General features: G+C 40.6%; 1 protein-coding gene across 1 annotated transcript in view; it reads left to right on the top strand.

Annotated features, from left to right (window-relative positions):
- Positions 1 to 20,680, top strand: part of CNST (consortin, connexin sorting protein) — a 94,211-nt gene extending 73,531 nt beyond the window's left edge. The window contains exons 11-12 of the mRNA XM_019549757.1: positions 10,509 to 10,644; positions 15,584 to 20,680. Coding sequence (XP_019405302.1) covers positions 10,509 to 10,644; positions 15,584 to 15,789 — 342 coding nt within the window. The 3' untranslated portion in view covers positions 15,790 to 20,680. The remainder of the gene's footprint in view (positions 1 to 10,508; positions 10,645 to 15,583) is intronic.
- Positions 20,681 to 25,828: the final 5,148 nt, after the last annotated feature.

The following is a 25,828-nucleotide window of genomic DNA, read 5'->3' as shown; positions in this document are numbered from 1 at the left end:
GGGCTGTGGAAACATCAGCGTTTGTACACGTCAAGCTAACTGATTGGTATATGTAGAACTTTGTCTGCAAACTTTAGTAAATTTGACTCAAAGGGAACATACCTTACTGAATGATGCAAGGTACTCTCCAGAGACTTAATAGTGCTGCCACAATATTTGCAAACCCTGGGAGCTGGACAGTTAGATCAAGCATCAAACAAGAATTCCCATAAACGCTCCCTTACTAGTTCACTGCTTCTATGCCCCTGCACCCACGGTGAAGAATCTGGACTTAAACTTTAGCCTTTAAATTGCAGCCAGCATACACAAAACAACCTAACCCAAGCTCTCTAGATGTAAATGCAGGAAACCTTCTTGGTATTGGGTTCTGGGGGCCCTTGAAATTCAATACATTGAGCTGCTCATCTCAAGGGTTGTTTTTTTTTATAGACAAGAGTTACAAGTTAATTCTGTAGCAGTTAATTGTTTTGTGTATGCTGGCTGCAATTTAAAGGCTGAAGTTTAAGTCCAGATTCTTCACCATGGGTGCAGGGGCATAGAAGCAGTGAACTAGTAAGGGAGCTTTTATGGGAATTCTTGTTTGATGTCTGATCTAACTGCCCAGCTCCCAGGGTTTGCAAATATTGTGGCAGTACTATTAAGTCTCTGGAGAGTACCTTGCATCATTCAATAGCAGCCTTTCTGTCTAAATAAGGAGTAATGGTGGCCGGCTTCAAAGAGAGTCTCTTCTAGCCCTCCTTAGTAGAAGACCTGAGTTTGTGTAGCATAAATCAGGGGTAAATGGAGGAAAGGAAGAAATCTCACAAAGACTTATAAGGTGTGATAGATAGGATCTTACATATTCTGAAATGCTTGTAAACTCTCAGCACAGCTGGGTGAATTCCAAACAGCACAGCTACGTGTATTCTGTTTCCTTGTCCAAGTTGATCTTATTACTTAATGCTGGTTTGGAATTTTCCTCTCAGAAATACTGAGCATCCAAAACACCAGTAGGGGGCAACAGGTGCAACAAATGTTCTGCACCTCTGAGAAATCAACCCTCAAACTTGTAATTTTTGTTACTATTTTATTTTTTTCTTAGCAGTGTTAAAAATAAGTTGGTACCATAACATTTTGTCACAGCACCAACTTATTTTTGCACCCAGCATAATGCCTTTTCTTCTATCATTGTTGTTATTAAGACCTTAAAGTTCATTCAAAATTTACAGGTGCCAAAGTGGCAATGGAAAAAAATGAAAAAATAAACCTTTTTAATACAGCAAATCTATAGCAGGTCTGGTGCTGGGGCAGCCAGATCACCCCCTGGTGGCTGCCTTGACCCTTCCTGTTTTTTGTCCCCTATGGCCTCTCAGGGTCCCACCCTGTTGTCTCGCCTGCCATACTTTGATGTTGTGATTGGACAGGGAGGCTGCCCCTAGAGGACAGGGGGGAGTTAGGCTTTGAGTCTTAGGACCTTGTCTGGGCTGAGGCCCTTTGGTCTTGGCCTGTTTTACTGTACCTCTGCCCAACGTCTGCTGTCTCAGGATCATGATCTCCCAGGTCTCAGCTCTAGCCATACCCTTTGCGGGTTCTTTGGCCCCTTCGTCTAATGGGAAGCCTTTTCTCCTCTGCTACAGCCTCACACAACAGTCTTGGCCTGCCGCACTCTCTATTTGAAATGACAGGGGCTTCTGGCTCAGCAAAAGTAATGGAGAACTCAGACTGGTTGGAAAGAAAATGTAAAAAAACAATTCTTTCAAAGTAGGTAGCATATTTATAAACTAATGTGATAAGGGTCCATCTAGTTGATATCATAACAGGTGGAGGTAGTGACACCCCCAGTGATTTAAATAAGTATTGAAAACACAGAGAACATCCTATACACATGTATATTTTTATGTTCTTTGTAATTTAAAGCTTTTCTTTATTTAAACCCATGTGGAGAGCAACACATCATCTCTCACAATACCCCACTCTAAGTCCTTTTTTTAGGTACATTTTTAACAGGGAATGCAGTGAAGGCTCCCCTTCAATTGCAAAGGCTGGTGAGAAAATGGATATTGGGGTTACCCACTATTTGTCAGGGGAATGGTCTTTAGAAATGCACAGTAAAGTAAAAATAAAAAGAGTAGACATAAGTATTTTGATTAATCAAGTTTAGAAGACACTGCAAAGAAAAACAAATTGATAGCAGACAAGTGTGAATAAGTGTGAGTCTAGCTTAAAGTAAAGGTACTGGCTTCAAATAATTAGAAGAATCTGATGGAGTATGTTTACATTTGTTAGAGGAGGCAAAGATTGGTGTGGGTGATTTCCTTTATTGGATTAACTGTATAGTTGGGAGGGATATAGACACAATTTTTGGTACCAAGTACTTGTCACAAGCTTTCAGGCAGTGATTATACTTGCTCTGTACTTGGTACCCAAAAGATTGTCTTTCCAGCTATGCAGTTGGCCCAATGAAAGGTATTGCATGCAAAAAAAAATCCTTGCTTCATACATTTCCTGGACAACTACAAAAATCACCCCAACACTACCATTATATTTATTGCAAGCATTATATACATTAGTTGTTTCTTCAGCACCAGATCATCTCACAGTGTTTGCACAACAGTTAGTAAATATTTATCTTTCCAAGCAAAACTACAATGAAGATATAAAGCCTTATACCCTGCCATCATGATGCTTCAGGCAGACAAAAGCTTAACCAATCTATATAATATATTATGTAGTAATATATAGTAGCCTTGAAGCTCACCAATCTTGGGTTCTGGAAGAAAATTACCAGAATCAGGTTTCTAAGATCAGCCTTTTCTTAGGTCAGCCTCTTGCTGTTTCTGAAAGGATCAGGAGCCATGAGACTGTAGCTACTATAATAGGAACAGAAGTGAAGGTGCCACTCAGTCCCTTATTTCACTTGTGCTTAAAGGATCAGACTAGCATAATGTAAATTGAATCAATTTGGCATAGGTTTTTGTTATAAACTTCATATTTAAGTGGCCTATTTTTTTTAAAGAGGTTGGAACTGTCACAGTGTCAATCTTCTGCCAAGTTCTTTAATAGAAAATTCTTTATGAGTTGAAATTAGTCCATTTACAGAAAAGTGAGCAGTGTGTGTGTGTATGTGTGTATGGTGTATATATGTCTATGCATGGAACTAGTTATTAGGGCTGTGTGAAGCTTTGGCCCCCAATTCGATTCAGTGGAGATTCAGCCCAATTCGGTGGCTGAATCTCCAACTCCAAATCAAATCAGGAGACCCTTTAATCTCTCCAAATTGAATCAGAACCCTTTGAATCGATTTGGAGAGATTTGGAAAGATTTGGTGATTCGGATATAGACACAGCTTTAAATGTTTTTTCTATACACCTCTAAGTAGCAGGCGGCCTATGAATGCTGCGATGGTGGGGTGCATGGACTGTCCTACAGGAGCGCGGGGGGCTTCCCAGCACACTTGGCCACAGACCTGGAAGTGGACCAGAAACACTTCCGGTCTACTGCTGGGGAGCACACTGGGGCCCCGCCCCCTTTTCCCCCTAATCCCCTCCGGCTTGGCGACTGGTGCCTCCTGGGTATGTGGGGGCACCCAGGGTCCCCACTGCGGCTGATCACCAAGCCAGCCCCCTGCTCGCTTCGGCAGACCCGGAAGTGGACCAGAAGTAGTTCTGGTCCACTTCTGGGTTCGCTGCCAAGCACGTGGAGGGCCTCCCCGCACTCCTGTGGGACACTCCATGTGCCCCAGCATCGCAGTGTTCACGAGCCATGCTGGTACCTCAGGGTATGTAGAAAAAACATTTAAAGCTGTGTCTATGGCCAAATCGCTGATTCTCCAAATCAGCATCGAATCTTCAGATTCAGATTCGGCCAAATGGAATCAGGAACAGTGATCTGAATAAATTAATATAATCACTGTCCCTGATTCGGGCGGAATCCATATCAAATAGGGCTCACTTTGCACACCCCTACTAGTTATGTGTAGGCATATATTACAATGTAACAGTATAGATACTTGAGTACAAGGAACATCTTAGAAAAGAAGGGTGAGATAGCTTCTAATTATAACATGAACAGCCATGAGTGAACCTGCCCACTAGCACTTTTTCAAAGTTTAATAATTCATGCCTCTAAAGTATTTTTGGAAATATCGGAGAAGAGGTTTTGTCCATTTTAGAGAGGAAGTGCTAACGGCTTAGCTCTAAACAGCTTGTTATACACTTAATGTTTTCATGTTTCTCTTTTAAATTTATATGTTGATATAAGTAGAACTGTAGACCTCTGTGATATAATTGTATTAAGGAGGAAGCACTACTGATAAATTATAGTTAGCTTATTTTCAGAACAATTTTAAACCAAAATACCAAAATGCTTCTTAAAACACCAAGGCCTATTGGCTAATCTCTGTTAAAAGTGGCTACACTTTTTTAAAAAAAATATCTCTATACATGTTGTAAATAACCCCAATACACAGACTAGGAAGGGGAGAAAAATTAAACTTAAGTTTTCAAGGTACAGGACTTTATTTGCAAAATTATACTAAAGTATTATGTCTACAAAGTATATGGATTGCTGGGAACTATTGAGGGGAAAAGCATATTCTGATTAAGATAATAGTTATTTAGAATTCTTTAGTAAATGCTGATATCAACAATTTAGAAAGGGGAATAATTTCATTAGCTAGCACTTAATTTTTTCACTTTTTTTTTTCAATTAGCGTGTTATGCTTCTGTGTAAAATCCATCGCCCTCAGCATTTTCCTTTCAGCTGAAACAAGTCATTGGCCACTTCCCCACGAGCAGTTACATGCACTTTGCATGAAAGGTTTCTCTGCGCTGCATATTTACAGTGCAGAGCCAAAATTAGATACTGGGAAATCCTGGTAATCTAAAAAAAAAAAAAAAAAAAAAAAAGTTTTTAAAAAAGCAGGACAGCACACATGGCTGCAGCATGTGCTGCCCAAAACCAGAGCTTGGCCAGCCACAGCCCCACACTTCAGCTCCTGGCCAGGCTCCACAGGCCCAGATCACCACCACTGCAGCCCTGAGAGGCCCCCAAGACCCCAGGTAAGGCTGCTGGGGCCAGCCCAGGTGCTGGCTCCAGCCTTCCCTACTCCGCCCAGGGCAAATGGCTACATGCTGGAGCGCATGCAAGGGTGTTCCCTGGGGAGAAGTAGCAGCAGCACAACTATGTGTTGCTGCTATTTGTCCTCAGGGATACACATTTGCATGCTCATGGGGAAGTACCCACTGAGTCTTACAAAGAAAGGAGAAAAGCTAAGTTTTTGGCAAAGAATAAGTGGAAAAGCAGCAGTAGTTACAGATTCACAGATGGCCCCAAAGGTTGCAATTCACATATTCATCTTTAACTAGACCCTACATAGTAATTGTAAGAATTCCAGTTAAATGAATTATGATGGGCAACAAAGCCATGCAAGTGAATTCAGTCATAGTCACTTTAAGGCCATCTTTTGTTTATTATATAACCTTGAGTTTTAAAAATTTTGAAGTTAAAGTAGCCTCCTGGTTTATGTAGGGCCTTCTTTGACTAATAGCCCTTAAAATAGTACACAGGGAGTAGTCACAGTGGTGTTCAGGGATCATGTGTAAACCTGAGATTTCAAGACTGTGGCCCAAAGCAAGCAGATGGTATGCCATAGTGAAATTACAATTCAAATAATTGAATTCTGCCTTTCTAAATTCCTCCTACAGCTGTTATGTTCCACCTCATTTCAGTGGTAGCTGAGTGATCTGTTTAAGCACATTTCTAAAAATGCTTTAGGATCTTTCTGGAGGAAAGCTAAAGTATTAAAATGTGTTCCATTATTTCAGTCAAATTATTGATTTTTAGCAGGACACATGGATGGCATAGTGCTTATATGGCTCTTCAGGTATAGTGCAAACAACCTTTAACTATTTAATGAAAAGAAAGAGTGTAGTCAAGTAACTTTCAGGTGAAGGTAGCAATGCAGTGGGTTAAAATGTACTTTGGACAAAGCGGGTGCCTGTAGATGTGCGGGGACACTGCTACAACATGCTATAATTACAGTGCATTGGAGCAGACTCCATTAATTGAGTCTGCTGGAATGTGCTAATTGGTTCTCTCCAGCAACCTCTGCATCGCATGTATTCAGCATCGTCGCGCTTCAAAATGGTGGCGAGATTTAGTTAAAGCCCCCTCACCACCATTTTGAAGCACGGGATCCTATGACCCCAGCTGACTTCCTGCCCTTTGGGTGGGGGGGCTGGACTCGATGATGTTCCAAAGTCCCTTCCAGCCCTAATGTCTATGAAATCTATGAAATACACTAGACATTGTGGGGGCTTTAACCTCCAGAGCACATTTAAAGGCGCCCAGTGTTATTTGGGTATGGTTAAACCATTAAAATAATGGACTTGGTTTGTATGCACAAGTTCACTGCAACATACCGATTTTGTAGGAAAAAAAGTTGATAATCTGGCCTTGTTACCATAAAGGGATGCTTTCCCCAGTTGATCATGCAGAGAAAGTCACTCCTATTTTAGAGCCAAACAGATATTTGGTATGCTTTTAGAGCTTGCAACCCAAACCAAACTACTCAAAAACGGTCTCAGAAGCCAGCAGCCAAAAATGAAGAGCATCAACATTAAAGCAGATACCTATGCAGTGGCACAATGCAAACTGTTCCCAGTACAAGCCAGTAAAAACTAATCCAGGATCACTGGCTGGAATCCCTCTACTGAGTATAACTTGACTCGCTTATTAACACATATCTGGTAACAACCATCCTGCCCTCTGGGCGGGTCAGCAAGCACTATTGATCCTCTTTATCAAAAGCAATACATGTACAGCAATGCAAACAACGTTCAAAAACTCCCTTGTCTTAAACCATATGCTGCTTTAGTCAGAGCAGTAAATATCCTGCCCGCTCCCGGTATCATGCTTAGGCAGCTTAGAGGGGTATTGTGCTGGGTGTGATAAATTCTCGTGACAGTTCTGCAAGGCTAATGTAACCACGTCAGTAAAAGATCTACCTCAATACAGTTGTGATAAGCAGCTAGCAGAAAATTACTTCTGGTTCAGTTAAACTATGTAGCATTCATCTGCTAACCAGGTTCAACACTTCGGCTGTTTTGTAAGTGATTGCATTTCCTGTTGTTTTATTAAATATAACAGCTCAAAATCTAAATTAATAATCAGGTTCAGGGCATACCACTGAATACAAAAAAAGTATCAGAGATCAACTTTTTTTTCAATTTACAGTTGCAGTTGTAAAACTTCAGCAGTACCTTTTGTACTTCTAGTTGTTTGGTATAATTGTGTGACTAGTTAATAGTTACAAAATACTGGTAATAGCTGAGACATCCAGACTTAATTACCTTTTACCAGTTAAATCATTGTAAGTACATAGTGCATCATTGGTGCAGTGTATATTTATTTATGCGATTAACCAGTTTGGTTTTTTAAACCCAACTCTGGGAGCATCTTGTTTTTTTCTCTCTTGCATCTGAGTAGGGCATGTGTTTTTGCTGTATATGGCTCTGCATTGTGAGGTCATTTTGGAAACATAAATTATGAAATAGATCACTTTTACTTTGTATAGTGTCAATACGTTGTTACATCTTCTGATATTTTGATTAGACTACAAAGACTTTTCTAGTTGATTGGTCCTACTAAAAGCATAATATAGCCTAGAATGTGGATTTTTTAATTTATTAATTCTCTGAAAATGAGACTGACAGAATATGTTGGGTCTTTTCCTTCATGAACAGGTAAAGGATATTTTGTTTCAGTTGCATAGACACATGTTCCTAATCTATAAAATAAATGTCTGTAACTGATTTTCAGAGTTACTAGTATATGTTCACTAGCTTTTGCTAGTGCACAGAGTAGTAGGTAAACATGTTACTAACATTTTACTTAAATTGCTGGAGAGCTGGATGTGTTTTGTGTCAGGTAAAGATGAGCTCAGAACAGAAATGGGAATGTCTAAATATGTTTTCTATTTTTAACTCCTATTAGTTTCCAGCAGAATATAACTGCCAGTACATGCACACTATAAATAGGAACATTTGCAGAAGAAATTTAGAGACATGCCTTTTAACTCCCTTAAAATTCAGTGGCCAAGGGAAACTTAAAATATTCTGCTAAAATACATTGGCTGTCCCTTTAGAAATAGGAGACAGTTATTGTGTGAACTTAGGTTTCTTATATAATGTATACTTACAGCTTCAGTTTTAGTTACAGATTTTTCTGTATTGCTCATCATTTCTTTCAGATTGGTGCAGATACAGTTTGAGCTTGCAGTAAAAGGGTGTGCAGCATCACAAGGACATGAGATACTGATCAGTCTCTGACCAGTTATGTTCCCTAAAAAGCTCTTGAGAGTTCTCTGAAACACCTATGAGACTACAAACTTTTGTGAAACAAAAATTGCTTCATTGCTCCGGTCCATTGCCTAATCTCTTTTGTTCCTTAATTTGTACAATTAATTCTTCACTGGAAACGTAAAAATAATCTTGTTCTTTTTAAAGACAAAGTATTGTCAGTTTTTTGCTATTACACTGTCACAGACTTTTCCAGACGTATGGATCCTATGTGAATCAGCCTGCACATACTTAGGTCAAACAGTGGTAGTAGCATCTCTCTGGATTGTGTTGGAACAAGACAGTGGTTTTCTTTTGCTGTATGTTTTTTCCCTGTGTCTATTTAGAGAGAGAAATAGTTACAGTCATGCAAGCAAATACAATATAGTAACTATAATCCATGTAGGAACAAAAAATGCAGATGAGATTTGCAGGGTGGGGACACCGTCTTGGAAAACAGTACTTTTGAAAAAGACTTCAAAGTTGCATTGGATGAGAGCTCAAAATACGACCCTGGCTAAAGTGATCCCTGGCTAAACAAACAAGAGGATATCAAATAGTAGGGAGACTGTATTTTGTATTTGGCACTCATGTAACTGTTTCTGGAATGGTGCGTCTACTTATGAGTCCACACTTCAAACAAGAAGTTGAAAAATTGGAGAAAGTTTAAAGAACTGTGAGAGTGATTAGAAGACTGAAAAGCATATCTGATTATGAAAGATTAGGAATGCAAGGAGAAAATTAAGGGATGATTTGGTCAGTCTTGAAAGTACCTAGATGGCGAGCAGTCTAGCAGCAATGGCATAGCCAGATCCAGTGGCAGAAAGCAGAAGCTAGACAAATTCAAACTAGAAATAAAATGTACATTTTTATCAGCATGTAAAACTAATCATGTCATGCCTAAGGACCCTGCTTGGGTCACTGCACCCATTTATTAAGAACACTTATCTGATTAGAGACTGTGTCCTACACAAGGGGCACAAAAGGCCCCTTAGAAGCATTTCTGATTCTTGCTTTGCAAAATCATTCTGTGCCATGTAATTAAGAGCGCATCCTTTTGTAGATGCAGGAAAAACTCCCATCTGCTTGGCTCGTGCGCCAAGAAAAAAAAATAAGACAATTGAACACTACAGAGAAGCAGTGTGTGCATGATATGTTTAGATGCTCAGACTTCTGTAAGACATTGGTTCTGAACCCTTTTGCTCAGGCTCCCTTCATGCTGCCATTCTGCCATCTCCTTACTGCTCCACCACCCATCACATCATGTTCTGCTGCATTTGCTACTGTTATTTTTCATCTCTTCACTGTCTTTATGGTATCTCCTTTATGCTCATTTTAACCCTATGTGTGTGTGTGTCTGTGTGTGTGTACACACATATATATATATTCTTCACTCCTTATTTTCTCCCATCCCGGTGGCTTTCCCTGTCATTTCTGTGCTCACCAGAAACATCATGATGCTCAGGATCTGGCCACATGGGACTACACGGCAGATAGTCTTGCAGCAGAACTGAATACTGCAAGAGGAAAAAGGAGAAGCTTTGGCCAGTGACCTGCTGCCCACAATGCTGTTTGTGAGCTGTTCCCATAGCTAGACGCATTTTGGGGCTCCTTTTACAGAAGAGGGTTTTGAATTGTACAGCCCTGCTTTTTTATCCATAGAGTATGTTACAGTAAGGAACTTGAGCAGTTCCAGACTAGTCTGTTGCTTCCAAGGAATGCCAGTCACAACACTGGAAAATTAATCTCACAGTGTAATTTCCAAGAGTAGTGTGATGGTCTGTGCCAGGGTATTGCCTTTGGAGAGACAGAAATGCACTTAACTTTTATTCTTTGAAGACATCTTATACAGACCAATACTGGTTATTCCACATGAAGTATGGCTAAACTCGTGCCAGGACTATGGTATGGTACATGATCAAAGAAAATTGATCTATGGGTACTTAACTGTGGGAAAAGGTGAAGATGAATGTTCACCCAGCCAGTGAAGGAATGATACTGCAAGTTGACACTTCCAATGTTCTTTGTATTTGGAGCTGCATACATTCAAGAAGCAGTTTCATGAGAGCAGTAGTGTTACAAAAATCATCTAATTCCCCCTCAAAGCCAGTAATAAATGGGTTTCATGTCTGGATTTTTACCCACTGTTCTGACAATGCACCAAATGTTTCTTATAACTTCTCTTCATAGACTGCCCCAGCAGAAGGACTGGTGTCCATACTAAAGAAGAGAGATGACAGAGAAGGAAAGTCACTTGCTCAAGTTCAGCAGAAGCAGACAAAGAGAAGAGTGAGATTCCAAGAAATGGATGATACCTTGGATCAAGGTACCATACTTCATGGCTTTTTTTCTAGTGTGCAAAACAAGTCCAAACTAGTATATACGTATGAGATAGGTGTACTAAATTAATTGTATGTACTCTGTGCACCTGTCTGACTTGTGTTGGCTTGCTAGTGAGGGTGGTGATAGGCTGTATTAAAACTTCTAGAAATGGACAAAGATGCTCAAAGTTGCTTGTATGCCAGCACTGGGGGAGACAGTAAACACATTTATGTTCTCAACTTTGGGGCTGTAAAGGACAGCTCCTCTCTTTTCTATCAGCTGCTTAGATGTCCCTCGATTTCATTTTTAATGTTTGGCATAGAAAAGCAAGTAGCTGGTGTTTTAATTATCCAACATCAGTGGGGTGCAAAAGCCTTGCATCTTTGCTTTTTCTTGTATCCCATGCCCACTACAATGTACCAGCCTACTCAGAAACCCTGTTTGTATGACAGAGGGACTGGTAGGCTTGAAGTTTTCATCTTGGTTTGTGATAATCTTGGGCCAGTTTGTTTGCAATTGAAATCTTTAAATATGTTTGATCTTTGTATAGTGGTGAGTTAAATACTTGCATAAGAAAACTGTGTTCTGCTGTCTTTGGCATAAGTTTTACTGTAGTCCATCATCACTAGCTTTATGGCAGCTTCATCACAGCAGTGACTTTCGTGGGACTTGTGCTCCACATTTAAGCTGGATGCAGCCCAAAAAGGCTTCACTGTGTTATATAGCCAGAACTTCACATTCTTACTCTGAGACTGTTACCGCTTGTCACCTGAGATTGAGTAATTCATACGTTACAGAACCATTTAACTGGAAAGTAGTGGAATATTTATTTGTATCTAAAGTACTAATTGATGGGAAGAAATGTATAGTTTTTCCCATCTGAGATGAGGGTGGATTATATCACGGTTGCTAGTGGTGTAGGAAACTAACTCTGTCTCCTCCCTTTATGACTGAGAGTGGGGGGTGCAAGAGAATCCTGGAGAATATGGAATTTGTCTCCGTTCCTTTTCTTTTCAATGGTGGGAACTCTCAGTGCTGCAGATCTCCTGACTCCTCTGCCACCCTCCCACGTCCAGGTGAAAGTGTTTGATCCTTTGTGGGGAAGGTGTTTGTGAGATGTTTGGATCCATTAGCAAAAGACTATCTCACACTTCAAAACTGCTTGGCATGATGGGCAAAAACAAGTATTGTGGGAGGAGGGCTCAATTTCCCTTTGGAGCTCCCTATGCTTAAAGTTTTGAGAGGTCAGACCCTGGCCACTACATGTATAGAAAGATGTTTCTCTGTACACACAGAAAGCTTTCTCTGCATTTTTCAAGGCAAAAGAAGTGGGTTTTTACCTGTCGGTTTATTTGCTTTTCAATTTAGACCCCCTGGGAGAGACTATGCAGGGCTGGGACAGAGACCTATAGATAATCTTTTTCTTTTATTCCTGTTCTTTAGAATGTGTCTCATTTCTCATATAGACCAGAATATTTGTCTTTTAACCTGCTTGGTATCTCCTTTTATATAGAGTGCCTGGAAATACTGTCTTGCCAGGGGGTGGAGCATTAAAAGCTCATTCTGCTGGAAGTAGAGATGTTTGATTTAACTCTACTGTAAATAATGATGAGAATGTCAGGGATAGTCTATTATGGGTATTTCAGACTAGTATTGAATATATTATTGACAAAAAAAATTAGCCAGGCAGCAATTTTAACAGATTTGGAACTAACAATATCTTGTAGCAGAAACTGATCAGACAACATTAGAAATACGAAAAGGCTGCTCACTTTGAGCACAGTAGATATTGTGGCTGCATCTTGTTCCACTGAAGTTAACTTTTTCAATCTACCAGAAAGTGTTAGCATGGAGTTCCTCAATATATTTTTACTTCCCCTAGGATTTTACTAGCATACTACTCTGTTATAATTCTGGCATCCAGGGGTTTTTAAACACAGTGGTTTTCAAACTTCCTAAAGTCATGCAACCCTTTTATATAATTTCTTCTACTGTTGAACTCCTACCCCTGGCTCCTCGGGCTGTGTCTGCTGACGCAGAGCCAAACAACCTGGCTGAGTAATGGCAGATGACTACGGATGACAGCACCCCCTCAGGCTGGGGTTTGAGCACTCCTGCCGTAGACTTCAGTGTGCTTCACAGGAGTAATTGAGCAGAATTTGACCCTGAAACATAGGTTTCTCATTCTGTAAATCCTAAACTGTTTAGGGCAGGGATGTCAAACTTGCCCCAAGCTGGATCCAGACCATAGGGATTCCTCTCAGATGAGATCCAGAGGGCCAGCAGCAACTGCAGTGGGGCTACGTTCAAGTGCCCATGCAGAACCGTGTTTGGGCACAGGGCTGGGTGGTTGCTAACAACAGCCTCATCCATCAAGGTCTAGGGACCCCAAATTCTGCAGTACCCTCAACTTCCAATAGTCCTCCAGATTATTGGTAAACCCTGGTTTTACACCCTTGGTTTAAGGTAAGAAATATGATTAAAGCAGATACTTGGCTTTGTCTTCTGCATGTTGTTTAAGTAGACGGAATTAAGTCAGTTTACTTTTCTTTTGATTACTCAGAATGAAGTATGCACATCATTCATAAGAGGACTATTGTAAATAAGAGGAATATTGTAAATAAAAGCTTGCATGTGAGTGGATCTATTCTAGGTCTGTAAAGTGTATTTTAAGGCACAAGCATAATTCTTTCATTCTAAGAATCACATTTTCCTGGCCTCACATCCACAGTTTACCTAGGAGCCACTGAAACATTCCAACTCAAACAGGGTCTCTTTAATCCAGAGAAACGACAGGGGAAGTACTCAGACTCCTCCTCAGCCACAATTCAAGCTGAATACCCAGGACTCATTTTGACAAGTATTAGTAGCTATCCAGTGAGTTACAGTATAGGTGATAAGAGAGCAAGGGGTAACTTATCTGTAGCTCTCTTTCTTATGTGGAGTTTTACCTTCTCTCTGCAGCTGTAACTATATACAAGAGCCTGACATTTGAAAAGTACTGCGTACTTGCAGCTCAGCTGAAGTCAGCTCATGATCAGTTATCATTGTATAGTATGTATTGCAATTTTTTTCCTACCCACATTCAGCCACCACATTTATCACATAATCTTAGTTTCTGATTGTTTTAGATACAATATAAATGGCTTAATTTTACAGTTTAGCTATAAAACTGATAGTGAGAGGGGGAAACACTTAGTTTAGATCTGTTTCTGCTACCTCTTACAGATGTTTTAAATATTACTTATTTCAGTAACACCTAGAGGTCCCAACCCAGGGCTTCACTGTGTTCAGCAATGTGGAAATGAATCTCCAGGGTTGGTCTTTGCATTGAAGAGCTTATAATTTAAATAGACCAAAAGCCTTAGTATATATTTCCCAACAAAGGAAAAGATATTAAAAAAAATGGAACTGGGCTTTTGTTTTTGCTCTGTGTAGAAAGAGTTGTTGAAATTTTGTAAAATACTTCACTTTTATGAAGTATTTATAATTGCACAGTATGTTGCAAATGACTCTTCCTTATTTATGTGTGGTGGTAATTACTGAGGACTTCTTGACATGCTGGTGTAAGAGAAGGTGGAAATGTAAACCAAAATACTTGTATCTATATAATCCCCTTAGGATACTGTATTCTAAAGTAAAAATGCCTTCATTTGGGTTAGCTGTCTCACTTGGGAAGGAGTTTTAAACTAAACTGCAAAAGTTGTTCTTATGCAGGAACAAGTGTCCATAATGGCCACCATATATACTTATATAAAGTATAGTGGTGTAACTGGTAGACATTTCCTGCATAGATAAATGCTGACTGGAAAACTTGTCAGAGTATAACAAAAGATCTCTTCTCTTTGAACTGACAGGGAGCCCTTGCACCAAAAGTAGTAACATATCCTTAATCCTCCATGTAGGATTAACGATCCTTCCAGCTACTGGGCAGTACATTTGTTTGTAAGCACTTAAAATTGTATTGTGTCTTGCATACAGATAAAAAGCCCCCAAAACTTCCAGTGTAGAGCCAGCCAAGCCCTTTTTATGCAAAAGGTTTGTAACAGAGTATTTTTTTTATTTGGAATGTGTCATTTTTTTGCAAGAATTCTGTAAATTAATCAGATCAAGTTTTGCAGTTTAGTTTTCATTCTTGAATTTTGTATTTCCCCATACATTTTCTGCTCTTTAATTTTTATAAAACTGGACAAGTTTGAAAAAGTTTGACTGGAAAAAGTAGGAGGAAACCCTGTCATTCTTTCTGTTGCTGTAAGTGGATCAAGGGGAAGAAAGGGTAGGACAGAAGAAAGACAACGTTTGAAAATGTCTATTCGAAAAATAAATTTGAATTTTTAATTTCCTTTCAAGCTTCCCATCAAAGAATGATATGTAATTGAAGCAACACTCTTTTATGAAACACATTTCCTAGCAAAGTCTGGTTTCTCTCCCTCCCAACTCTCCCCTTCCAGCCCCCCCTGTCAGAGGAACTTTCTCCAGATAACTTTTAACTCTCTCTTGCAGTCGAAGACCCTGGAATGTAAACATTATGCATAGACTTTTCTTTATTATTTCAGGTCCTTCTGCTGCAGCACACAGCCTTCTAAGTATAAAATGACTCAGCAGATGAGATCAACAAAAGTAACAGGAAGGGCATAAAGAAAGGGTAGACAACTGTTGCAGAAATAGTCAGATGGTTATGTCGGTTTGGGCAAAAACTGATTTTTTTATATCGACACAGAAACGCATATATTGAATCTTATGGCAATTTTATGGGTGTATTATGACTTGGGATAATTTTTTGTCACTGCCACACAGAGATCCAGCACATGCTATACTTCCTGGCCCCTCACTGGATAAAGCTGATCTGAAATATCTTCTGGGATTTCATGCTGTGCATCTCAATAGGTACAAAGCTTTCATACGGCCTTTTGTTTTACATGTTCTTTTTAATGTATTTACAGATGAAGTTGCTGGTGGCTCCTGCATTTTGTTGATCCTGCTGTGCATAGCAACAGTTTTCCTTAGTGTTGGAGGGACTGCACTGTACTGCACCTTTGGTGACATGGAATCACCTGTATGTACTGACTTTGCAGCCAACGTGGACTTTTACTACACGCAGATATTGCAACGTGTGGAGGAACTCAAACACTGGATAGCCTTCTCATAGTTGAAATGAGCAGGAACAGCACACCAAGAGCTCACCAATGGTTACTGGGGAGAGTAAACACAATTATGATTTCAAGGTTTCTGTAACAACTCCCACCTTCAGGTGTGGCATAGCTGATGATGTAAACCTAACCCCTAAATAATAACTGAAAAGAACTCTAAAATAGTAATCAGGTGGTGGAAAAATCAAGTGTTAAACTGTAGCAATGTGGTGTGGGAGAAAAATAAAATGTCATTCTCTTCACTGAATGAATATTCACTCATCATCTTTGGGAAGTGAAGAAAAAAGAAGGAATCCTCTATACAGTCTCCTATTGCCACATGTTGTAAGCAATCTTTGCAAGCTTAGGGAAAAGACAATTTTGATTTACAGCTGTTTGCCTCCAGGTATCATGCAATAAGTCTGTGTTTTATGAAAATACGACTTTATTTTTCTTTTAAGTCTTAATGTCTGTCTCCATTTTTAATTCTCCTGGTAAGCAGTGTAATTTGGGTGGAGAGAGGAGAGTGCAGTGGCATTAATAATCCTCATCCTTGCATCTTTGATTTGTGTGTTGGCTATTAAAGGGATAAATCTGCAGGCACATTTTACCAAAATCTCTAGAATTTTAGTCTCAACATTCTGTGGGAAGTTTGGAAATCTGGAGAAATTTTAAATCTTGGCCTCTTGCAGCAAACACCAAAGAGTACAACGACTTTCAATAAATTACTCTGACTAATAATATTAAAGAAGTTTTGGTCAATTAAAAAAGGCATAGGGATAAGAGTTAGGATACCCAAGTTGTCTTTCTAGCTTTGTCACCAACTGGCAGTAATGGCTCCATGCCACAGTTTGTCCCTCTGTAAATTGGGGATAATGAAGTTTGCTTTTAAGTAGAAAAATGCATTGCAATAGGTACTTGAACTTGAGTTTCCTGCATCCCAGGTGAGTGACCTAACCACTGGCCACAAAAGGTGGTCAATATCTCTCATCCAGTGAGCATTCATGTATATAAAGTAAAACAATTTAAACAGGGGGTGGGAACCAGCATACAGATAGACTGGCACTTAGGATATTGTCATGGGATGTAGGAGACTTGAGTTCAAGTCTCTACTCAAAGTGGAGCGGGAATTTGAAAATACAGTTACCACCTCTCAGATGAGTGATCAACCACTGGGCTATGTGCATAACAGCAAGTGAATAGAAAGACAGGCATCTACCCCAGACAGTTACCCTGAAGAAGTCTTCTTCCCCACTGTTTTTAGTGTGGTGTCCAAATTTGTTCACATTCTCCAAGAACCTCTACTAGACTAGGCCCCACAGGTGAGAAGGAGCCTTTTGTCTGAGGGCTTAGGCATGAGCTAGGGCACCAACCAGCTTGGCAGTGTCAGAACTTGTGTGGGTTGGCTCCTGGTGAGTTTTAGGAATTTACAGGGCTTAGGCAGCTTTTAAGATGAGGTTTGAATGTTCTCCATGGTGCCTGAACATTGGATTCATTCAGCTGAAATTGCAGGCAGACACCTAAAACCCCTGTAGACCTAGCTTCTGGGGTTTGATCTGCACTGGAACAGATGACAAAACTCCTATTGACTTTTGTAACACAGGATCCAGACCATTGGCATCAAAGTCCCACTAACAGTTTGTGGGTGTTGGGAACTCAGTGTTTAAGTTTAAATGAAAATGAGCCTGAAATGTTTAAATGAACACAGTGCTTTTGAAAATGTGATTTAAAATCCCTTTATTACCACAGCAGGAGTGGATGAATTCCTGGTGTCACTGCACCTGCACTTTGACTTGAGTGAAGTTTTTCCTTAACTTCTTGTAGGACTGGCGATAGAGCAGACATGGAAGTATGTGGCCTGGAAGTTGCATAAGTAGAAAGCAGGAGATTGTTGCTGCCACTGCAACTGTGCGGTTATCCGGACATGACAGTAAGTGGAAGCAACTCCACCATATCCCAGGTGTTCCAGGACCTACTCCTGGGTTGGAAATGAGGATTCCATGTCTCTTGCCCCATCTCCCTCCTCATTCCTGCAGGTGTGTTCACCTGGCTTTGCTCCCGGGGCTGAGGTTTGAGTCTCCACATTTGTCCTATTTTTTTAGTCTGCATTATGTGCAGGTGCAAATATTTGCTATTTACATTTTAGTAATGAATTCTTGTAATTTTAATTTATTTTCTTACCTTCACATTTGGTAGAGGAGGGAACGACTGCTATGATAGTGAAAGGCAAAATTGATTTTCAGGGCCCTTTGTGCTCATCTTGGCCAGAATATTGCAACTGCTTCTGCCAGTGGCATAATGGATTTAGCCAATGGTAGAGTCCTGAAGTAGGTGTTGGTAAAAATCTATTTCTGCTATATCTCAGGACAGTGTTCTTAGGGGCTGCAATTCACTCCACCCAACATTTTACGTGCTTACTAGTGTTGTATGATACATTATGTCCTAGTCTAGGACTGTACCACAAAAAGAAACATAAGATCAAAGGATTAAGGCATAACTCAGAATATTAAAAAAATCATGCTTTTTGGGATTTACAAATGAATTGCCCCTCTAGCAAGCTTGAACACTTCTTATGCACTCTCATCCTTAAAGGATTATTTGTAAAGTGAAACTTAAAATCACTTTTTTCCAGAATAAGTTGCATGTATGATTTAGTTGTTGTTATTCCTAGCACTGAGCCTGAGTTGAGTTATACCTTAAAAAGCCTTTGTTGTAGCTTTATATTAAAACTAATAATTTAAAATCTCTAGTTTAATGCAAAATGTTTGTTTTCTAAATGAAACTTGAGAATAACTTTTCTTTTCTCCCCAAAGGGACTTTTGTTTTACAGTATTGTAATGCTAGGGTAATCTATAAAGGTTATGGGATAGTTGCTTTTTTATCTCAACGTGTTACTGGCTGGTTCAGTACACCACTTTGAGTTTATTTATTTAGTTTAGATTGATTTTAAAGAGATTCTCTTATATTCTTCTTTTTTGTAAATTGCTGATGGAGTGTTGAAAAGCATGCATGTTGTTGTTAAAACCTTGTATTTATAATTTCTGTGTAGTTAGTGTATTTTTTTGGGTTCCTGTAACTTTACATTCAGTGTTTTAAGCCTTTTAAGTTTATTTTGAAAGTAATGATGGTTGATTTCAACTTTAAAAATTCTTGTTTTTAAGTTTTGTGCACTCTGTCACCAAAAACTGCAAGAGTTATAGCTAAAAGTATTTATTTAAAAGTATATCAGATATAGAGATAAAGGATTCTTATTCCTTAGCTTCTTTTTATTAGAAACTATTTTAAAGCCATTTTATTGTGAATGTTAAAGAGAGAAAAGGCAACACCATTTTTAAAAATCAATTTAACTTACACTCTGTGACCAGTCCCTGTACTGTGTGGTGTGGCTGTGTGGTGCTTTTTTGCCAGTGCAAAACCACCCTAATGCCCTCAGAACTGGCCATAGGGGGATCACCAAGTGCAGGGAAATTCTTTAGTGGCATGGATCCAGCATAACGTCCTCTCCACCACCCACCTATCTGCCACACTGCTGCTACGGTACGTGTCTGGGAGTTTCAGCAATCCTTAGTTAGTGATCCTTAGTTAGTGTTATTTAAAGAAGCCCTCCAGCTGCTCCGTCTTACCTTAAGGTACTAGGCTGGCACAGAAGCAACCCAAGATTGAGGGAGCTCCAAGGTCACTGCTTGGCTACTGTGTTGAGCTGTTCAGCCTTGCACTGGAACTCAGTATCTGAGCCTGAACTATATTTCTATTCACGTTGCTTTGCAAAACATTGAGGGTACTGATTTTTGTTTTATGCACAGTCTTGTTAACAGAAATAGGTCATGTGCTCTAGGCTGCATCTGCAAACACTCAGTGGAGTTAAGTAGTAAATTTGTTATACTTCGAACTCAGAGCATTTTAGAAGGAATGCCAGCTTGGGTCACCATCCCATGCATTTTGTTCTGTTTGGATTGTCGCACAGGATCCACCTCTGTGGTGTCTGAGTGTTTAGAGCCCCACAGGCAGCCTGGTAAATCCCAGCTAAACAGTTAACTTAATCCCTCTTCTGTCCAAAAATGTTTTAGCTCATATTATTACGAGAAGCAGCAAAGATTACTGTAACCAAAAGGAATCAGAGGGGAAAGAAGGTATGTTTGTCTGTGTGCTTATTTTATGTCTTTGACAGCCTTTGGTGTATAGCCAATTTAATTTCCTCTCTCCACTCCCCCTTATTTGTCTGGGTGTACCACATAGCACTAGGGAAGAAGCAAAATAATTCTAAAACAGTCTTATGTGGTTGTGAAACCACAGCAGTTGGCAGGAGGACTCAGAGACTGGTGGTGTCCTCAGAACTACTGAAGCTCATATCTTACACCGAGATTTCAAGATGCCAGTGTCTGTTTGGTTAAAAAGAAGTGCCCATTCCTCCACCTACATCAGCAGTTGCTACACTCTGTTTCACACATGTGTGTGTGTATGCACGTGCACACCCACATATGTGAAGTCTTGCAAATACCTTTGCTTTTATACATCAGTGCCTAGAAGAAAAATGTATAATTCTGATTAATAAATTTTCTGTATTTTGCAATGCGCCTCTTTTCTGTGGTTAGTACTGAAGCTCTGTGAGTGCAAAACAAGCCTGAAATCTCAACAAAAAAAAATTAAGTTGAAACTGGTTTCCTACATGATTGGGTGACATTCCGCTTAATGACCGAAAGGGCCATTACCTATACATTGAAAACATTATTGCCTAAATCTAACATAAAAACACCAATCTGAAGGCACCAACTCCTATTTGTAATGAATCTAATCTTAGCTACTCTTAGCAACAGGAGGAAATAACTGTATTTGAGACCATCAACCAAGCTTGTAATTGAAGTACTGTAGTAAAGAATAAATAAATTAATAAAAAGTGTCCCAGAGCAAATACTGAACATTTGAGTACTGTGATTTATAAACATGTTTCAAAAAAATCTGTCATAGGACATATTTCCACTGAAAGACAGTCATCTCAAAACATCAAAACTCCACCCAAGCCTTATTAGCATCTTGATTTAGTGTGGTTAATGTCACATGTCATTTCTGAAGCCCAGAGCTGAAGGGAGTGGCATAGTAAATATTTCTTGAGTCCCCAACCTAAGTGGAAAGTTGTGCGCATTTACAGTTGGGTAGGTTGGGGCAGCGTCTGTCATGAGTCTTAAGTGAGGTTTAAGCTCACACCTCTAGCACTCGAAGTAGCAAGATGCCTAACCCGTTCTACCGCACCCCTATCCTAACCATGTCTGTACATCAAGCAAGTTGTTTCATGCTATGGGGAGGGCAGGCTGGGGGGTTCATTTTGGTTTGTTTTTTAATCCAAGCATGTTTGTTTTGTGAATTCCGTACTAGCTTTGTGTTGCTCAGTGATTTTTCCCTCGTGTTGTTCCATGGATTTCTTGACCTGTCAAATGAAAAGCCATTTTTGCAATACTTAGTTTCTGAACACGACTTGTTTTTAGAACAATTTAATTTCAACCCAGCATTCTAAATGCTAATGGGCAGATTTTAACTTTTCAGTGAGAGAAGAGTCAAGAATTGAAGAAATTAAAAAAATATATATCTCTCTGGGTTTTGAGCTTTTAGGGTTGCTGTTGTCAAGTGTTTCTTTATAGTTTTGAAAAAGAAAAATAAGAAGAGAAGGGAGATAACCAGAACATTTATGTTACTTTGTTTATTAACTCAGAATCAGGGGCTTTTAAGAAAACGCCAGAACTCGCTAGCCTTACAGATGAAGTTACAGATGATGCCTATGTATGATTTTCTTGTCTGTAAGCATTGTTTGCTATTGTTAAAGAAATTTCAAATAATGAATGACTTGATAGCTCCAAGGTGAGGAATGCTGATCTTTCACCTCTGAATTGTTTATTACTGTGCAGAACCTGGCTGGCGTCCACAACTGGCAAGTGGCCTTTGTCCAAATGGTGGATGCTGTGAATCTGTGTCACAGGACAAAATGGCCCAGCCAGGTTATGCCAATTTAACTAAAGCGGTTGCACACACACCAGGGGCACCCTTCATCCCTCCCTTCTCCCCTACAAGGTCTTTATGTGCCACCTCCACCTCCATATTTCAAGAACTTGCTGCAACCCGATACCAGCAGCTCTGTCATCCATTCTCCCATGTAAGGGAACCCCATTCTCCTTCCATGTCTTCTCCCCCTTATGCCATTCTCTACCAACATGGCATTTCTTCCTTCCCTCCATTTACCCTTCCTCCTCTTCCCCACCATGGCTCTCTGGACCCTCATTTCTCCTCCTTTGCCCCACATGCCAATTTTCTGCTCCTCATTCTACTTGTCCCCTTCACCCTTGCCCCTCTTTGTCCATTTAAGGGGCTCTGCATACCCTTTCATTCCTCCCTTCTCCATCATACCTGAAACTCCCCTGTCCTGCCTCTGCCTTCTGCATATGAGCTGTGTGTACCTCGGATCTTTTCTGCCCTCTGTACTCTTTTTCCTCCACCAGGGGTTCTGTGTGCTTCCTGCCCTGCTTTCTCCCTTCCTTCCCACTAATTGTATTGGTTTCTACCTGAGAGATAAGCCAGTCAGGCTTTCAGTATTTCTAAATAGTACTGGAACCATGGGGCAGAGCTGACATTGGCTATATTGTTATAAACCTCTTTGATCTTCAGCAGTTCTTCCTAAATATTATTGGTTCTACCAGGTGCTTAAAACCTTGATATGAAGTACCACATGCTAATTTTGATCTTTGTATACATTTATTTTAGGCCTAAAGAGACTTGTCTTCAAATATTTTGGACTCTATAGCAAAACAATATCTACAGAAGTCCAAAGCATTTGACTATAACAGTCTGGCCCATGGGCTATATCAGGCCTATGGCATGAGAGGAATCAGTGGCAAGCAGCTCAGCCAAGTCCATCGCTTTCTCTGCCCTGTGCCCTGCCACTGATCCCCTTCACAGCCCTCCCTCCTCTCCCCCTCTCCCCTATGACAGATGCTGCTTACACTGTCTCCCTTTGTCTCTCTTTCCCTCCCTTCTGTCTGATATTGGCAGCCACCCTCTCCCCTCTCCCCTTCTTCCTGTCTCCTCTACCAGAGGAGGATGGTGGCCAGTGATACAGCTAGGCTATAAGCACACATTCAGCTGCTCTACAAGCTTGAGAACCACTGGACTATTATCACCCTTTTAAACATATCAGGGTTTTAGACTAGATGCAACAGAAATCCAGGGAAGCAGCTATTCTTACTGTTGGTCATTTGGGCTATTTCAGCTTAAGCAAGTTCCTGCTGATTCATTTCTGTATTGTCAGGGGCCTTAACACCTAGTGACCTACCTGGGGCTTTGGCTTGTAGCCCTAGCCCACCTAATGACTCCAGCTGCCATTGACTGAACCTCCTGAACAGCTTCTCCATTTAACTCCAGCTGTGACAACAGAGTCCAGGCCAGCCAACAGGTCTGACTCAGGTCTGCTTTGGTGAACCTCTGTTCCTGTGCTCTGTGGCTGTCCTGGTTCCAGCCCCGCTTGCCTCTGTTCTTACACTCTGGCTTCTGGATTTTTCCCTTGGATCTGGTAACGTTGCCTCTGATTTGTGGCCCCTGACCCTGCTTGGGTTTTTGGACTCTGCCCCTGTGGGTCTGCAAACTTGGCTCCCAAACACTGACTCAACCCATGTTTTAGACCAGTGGTACTCAACCTTTTTGCTGCATGGGCTAGATGAGCAGTACCCAGTGGGCATGATCCGGCATGTGGGGTGGGCATGGCAGAGCCTGATCCAGCCATACAGTGGGGGCAGCCGGGCCCTGACCTGGCCTTCTGGGGGAAAGGGGTATGACCTGGGCCCAACCCAACCTGGCTGGGCACAGCTTGGTAATCTGCCTACAACTTAATTTATTACATGCATTAGAGTTGGAGACAACTCGGAGTTCACTCTTTTTTCTCTATTTGAGTGACATAAATCAAGAAAAATACAAAACAGTTAATTCTTGAGGAAAACAAAAACGTGCCAGTAGAGAGGAGAGCACCTGCCTCATTGAACCTACTTGCTTTACATCAAGTGAAACCTCAGCCAGAGGTCCAGTTTTGCACTGAGGTTCCTCCTATACTTGCTTTATTCTTGATCAGGAGAGGGAAAAAATAGTCTTACAAAATGATGTAGTTCTTATATCCATCCAAAATTTTCAAGCTCTGGCTGATATCCAGCTAAATGTCTCCTTGGCCAAAAGTTACTGAGCTGCCATTTTAGCCCATCATTGTTTGACAGTCAATGAATTCCTCCTTTTCCATCTGGCAAGGGAGTCTTTTGAAAATGTTATCCAGTTCTCAGTGGCTCCACTACTAGAAAGTATTGATTACACTTGGTGCCCAAATTCAGGCAATACTTTCTCATGTCAGCAATGAAGAATTTTCAGTGAGGTAATTTTCCAAAGCTGGAGGCAGTGACAGTTTCCTTCAGTATGCTTAAAATGAGCATCACTAAAGAAAACTTGTTCAATGGGACCTGGATTTTTCATATCAGGATAGTTCAGTTTGTTAAAAACTTGCTCTGTCACTACATCTGCAGTTATTTCACTTTTAATTCACACTTTGCATATCTAAGAAGTCAAACAAAATTAGTTATACCATTTTCATCTAATTAAAGGAGGAATTTATTTTCCACATCCTATGAGCTGCTTTAACGCCTAGAAAAACCACACCTCAAATTCTTCCTGATACGTTGCTGTTGGATAAAGAACTTGTATCAAGTTGATTTTCTCCACGAATCAACAGGACAGTGTCTTTTGCTCTGGGTAACATAAGGGTTTGTCTAATTGTTTGGAACTTCCCAGTCTACACAATCCTCAGTTTTCCACTGGGACACTCAGTTCACTTTCTCCAGCTTTCAAAGTAAATTCAGCTTACAACAAAATTAGAGTGTGCCTTCTAAAAAGTTCTGTGCTCCTGGTTGCTTTTAGCAGGAAGCCTACCACAAGTGTCTGAATTGATGACACTTGGTCCAAGTCCTTACCAGTAAAAATGGAATCTGAGACTGAGGGCTCAGAGCAAACTCCATTAAGCTGATTGAATTTAGTGTGGTTAAAGAAAGGTTTCATACAGCAGAACAATAGTTTTGAATAATTAAAGAATCTAATTGAAGTTCAACAGAATAAGGTATCCAAACCTCTCAGTGTAAAAGATACCAAGACAAGTCCAAAAAATCACAGACTGCAGACCAGTGATTCTCAACCAGGGTGGCATGAGAGCCTTCTAACACAATATTCGTAATGTTAGGTGTGCAAACACCTGCACATGATTCACAAGAAAAACCCAGTGGATGCGTCTACACATGCAAGCATGTGCACTTGTAGCAGCTCAAATAGAAGCGGTGCAAATTTGAGCTGGGGCTTTTTGCCTCAGCTCGTGTGCTCGGACATGCACTTTGTTGTGGAACAAAGTGTGCCACTTGGGGCAAAATAACCCTGCCTGGCTCCTCCCGGATCTGGAGCCAGGGGAAGCTAGAGCCTGGAGCAACACCTGTCCTGGCCCCAGCAGTACAAAAACCTGCCCTGGCAAGTAGCTCAGGGCTACTCATGCTCCGGAGCTTTTGGGGCTCAGCCACTTGGTATCTGGGGACACTACCTCTTCTGCCAGCTGAACTGCTGCACCAGCATCCCAAATCCTTTTTTTTTAAATATCCCATAGTCCATGTTTTTCCACAGTTAACACAACCCCTCTCTCTCTCTCTCTCTCTCTCTCTCTCTCTCTCTCTCTCTCTCTAAAAATCAGAAATCAGTTGGGCAATGGTTTATTGATATATTTATAATGTTAAAGCAGTGTGGAAGCCTACCAGTGTCTCTATCATTATGATGAAATAAATTCTAAATACCTATATGTGTTGATGTGTACTTCTGGTTTTCTTTGCACATGATGGGTGTGTGTAGGGGGGATGTGGTGTTTTCAGGAAGGGGGTAGGGAAGGTGTGAGGGGGAAGGCCGGTGGCTTTGTGTGGCAGGGTGTGGGTAGGTGTGCGGTGATTGGAGAGACGGTGGGTGTGGAGGGGTGGGTCCCCTGGCCCACACAGGATGCAGCCCCCCCCCCCA

This window comes from Crocodylus porosus, unplaced genomic scaffold, assembly GCF_001723895.1.
Source record: "Crocodylus porosus isolate Cpor-Errol unplaced genomic scaffold, CroPor_comp1, whole genome shotgun sequence".
Lineage (NCBI taxonomy): Eukaryota > Metazoa > Chordata > Crocodylia > Crocodylidae > Crocodylus > Crocodylus porosus.
This window is presented reverse-complemented; position numbering and strand designations above follow the sequence as displayed.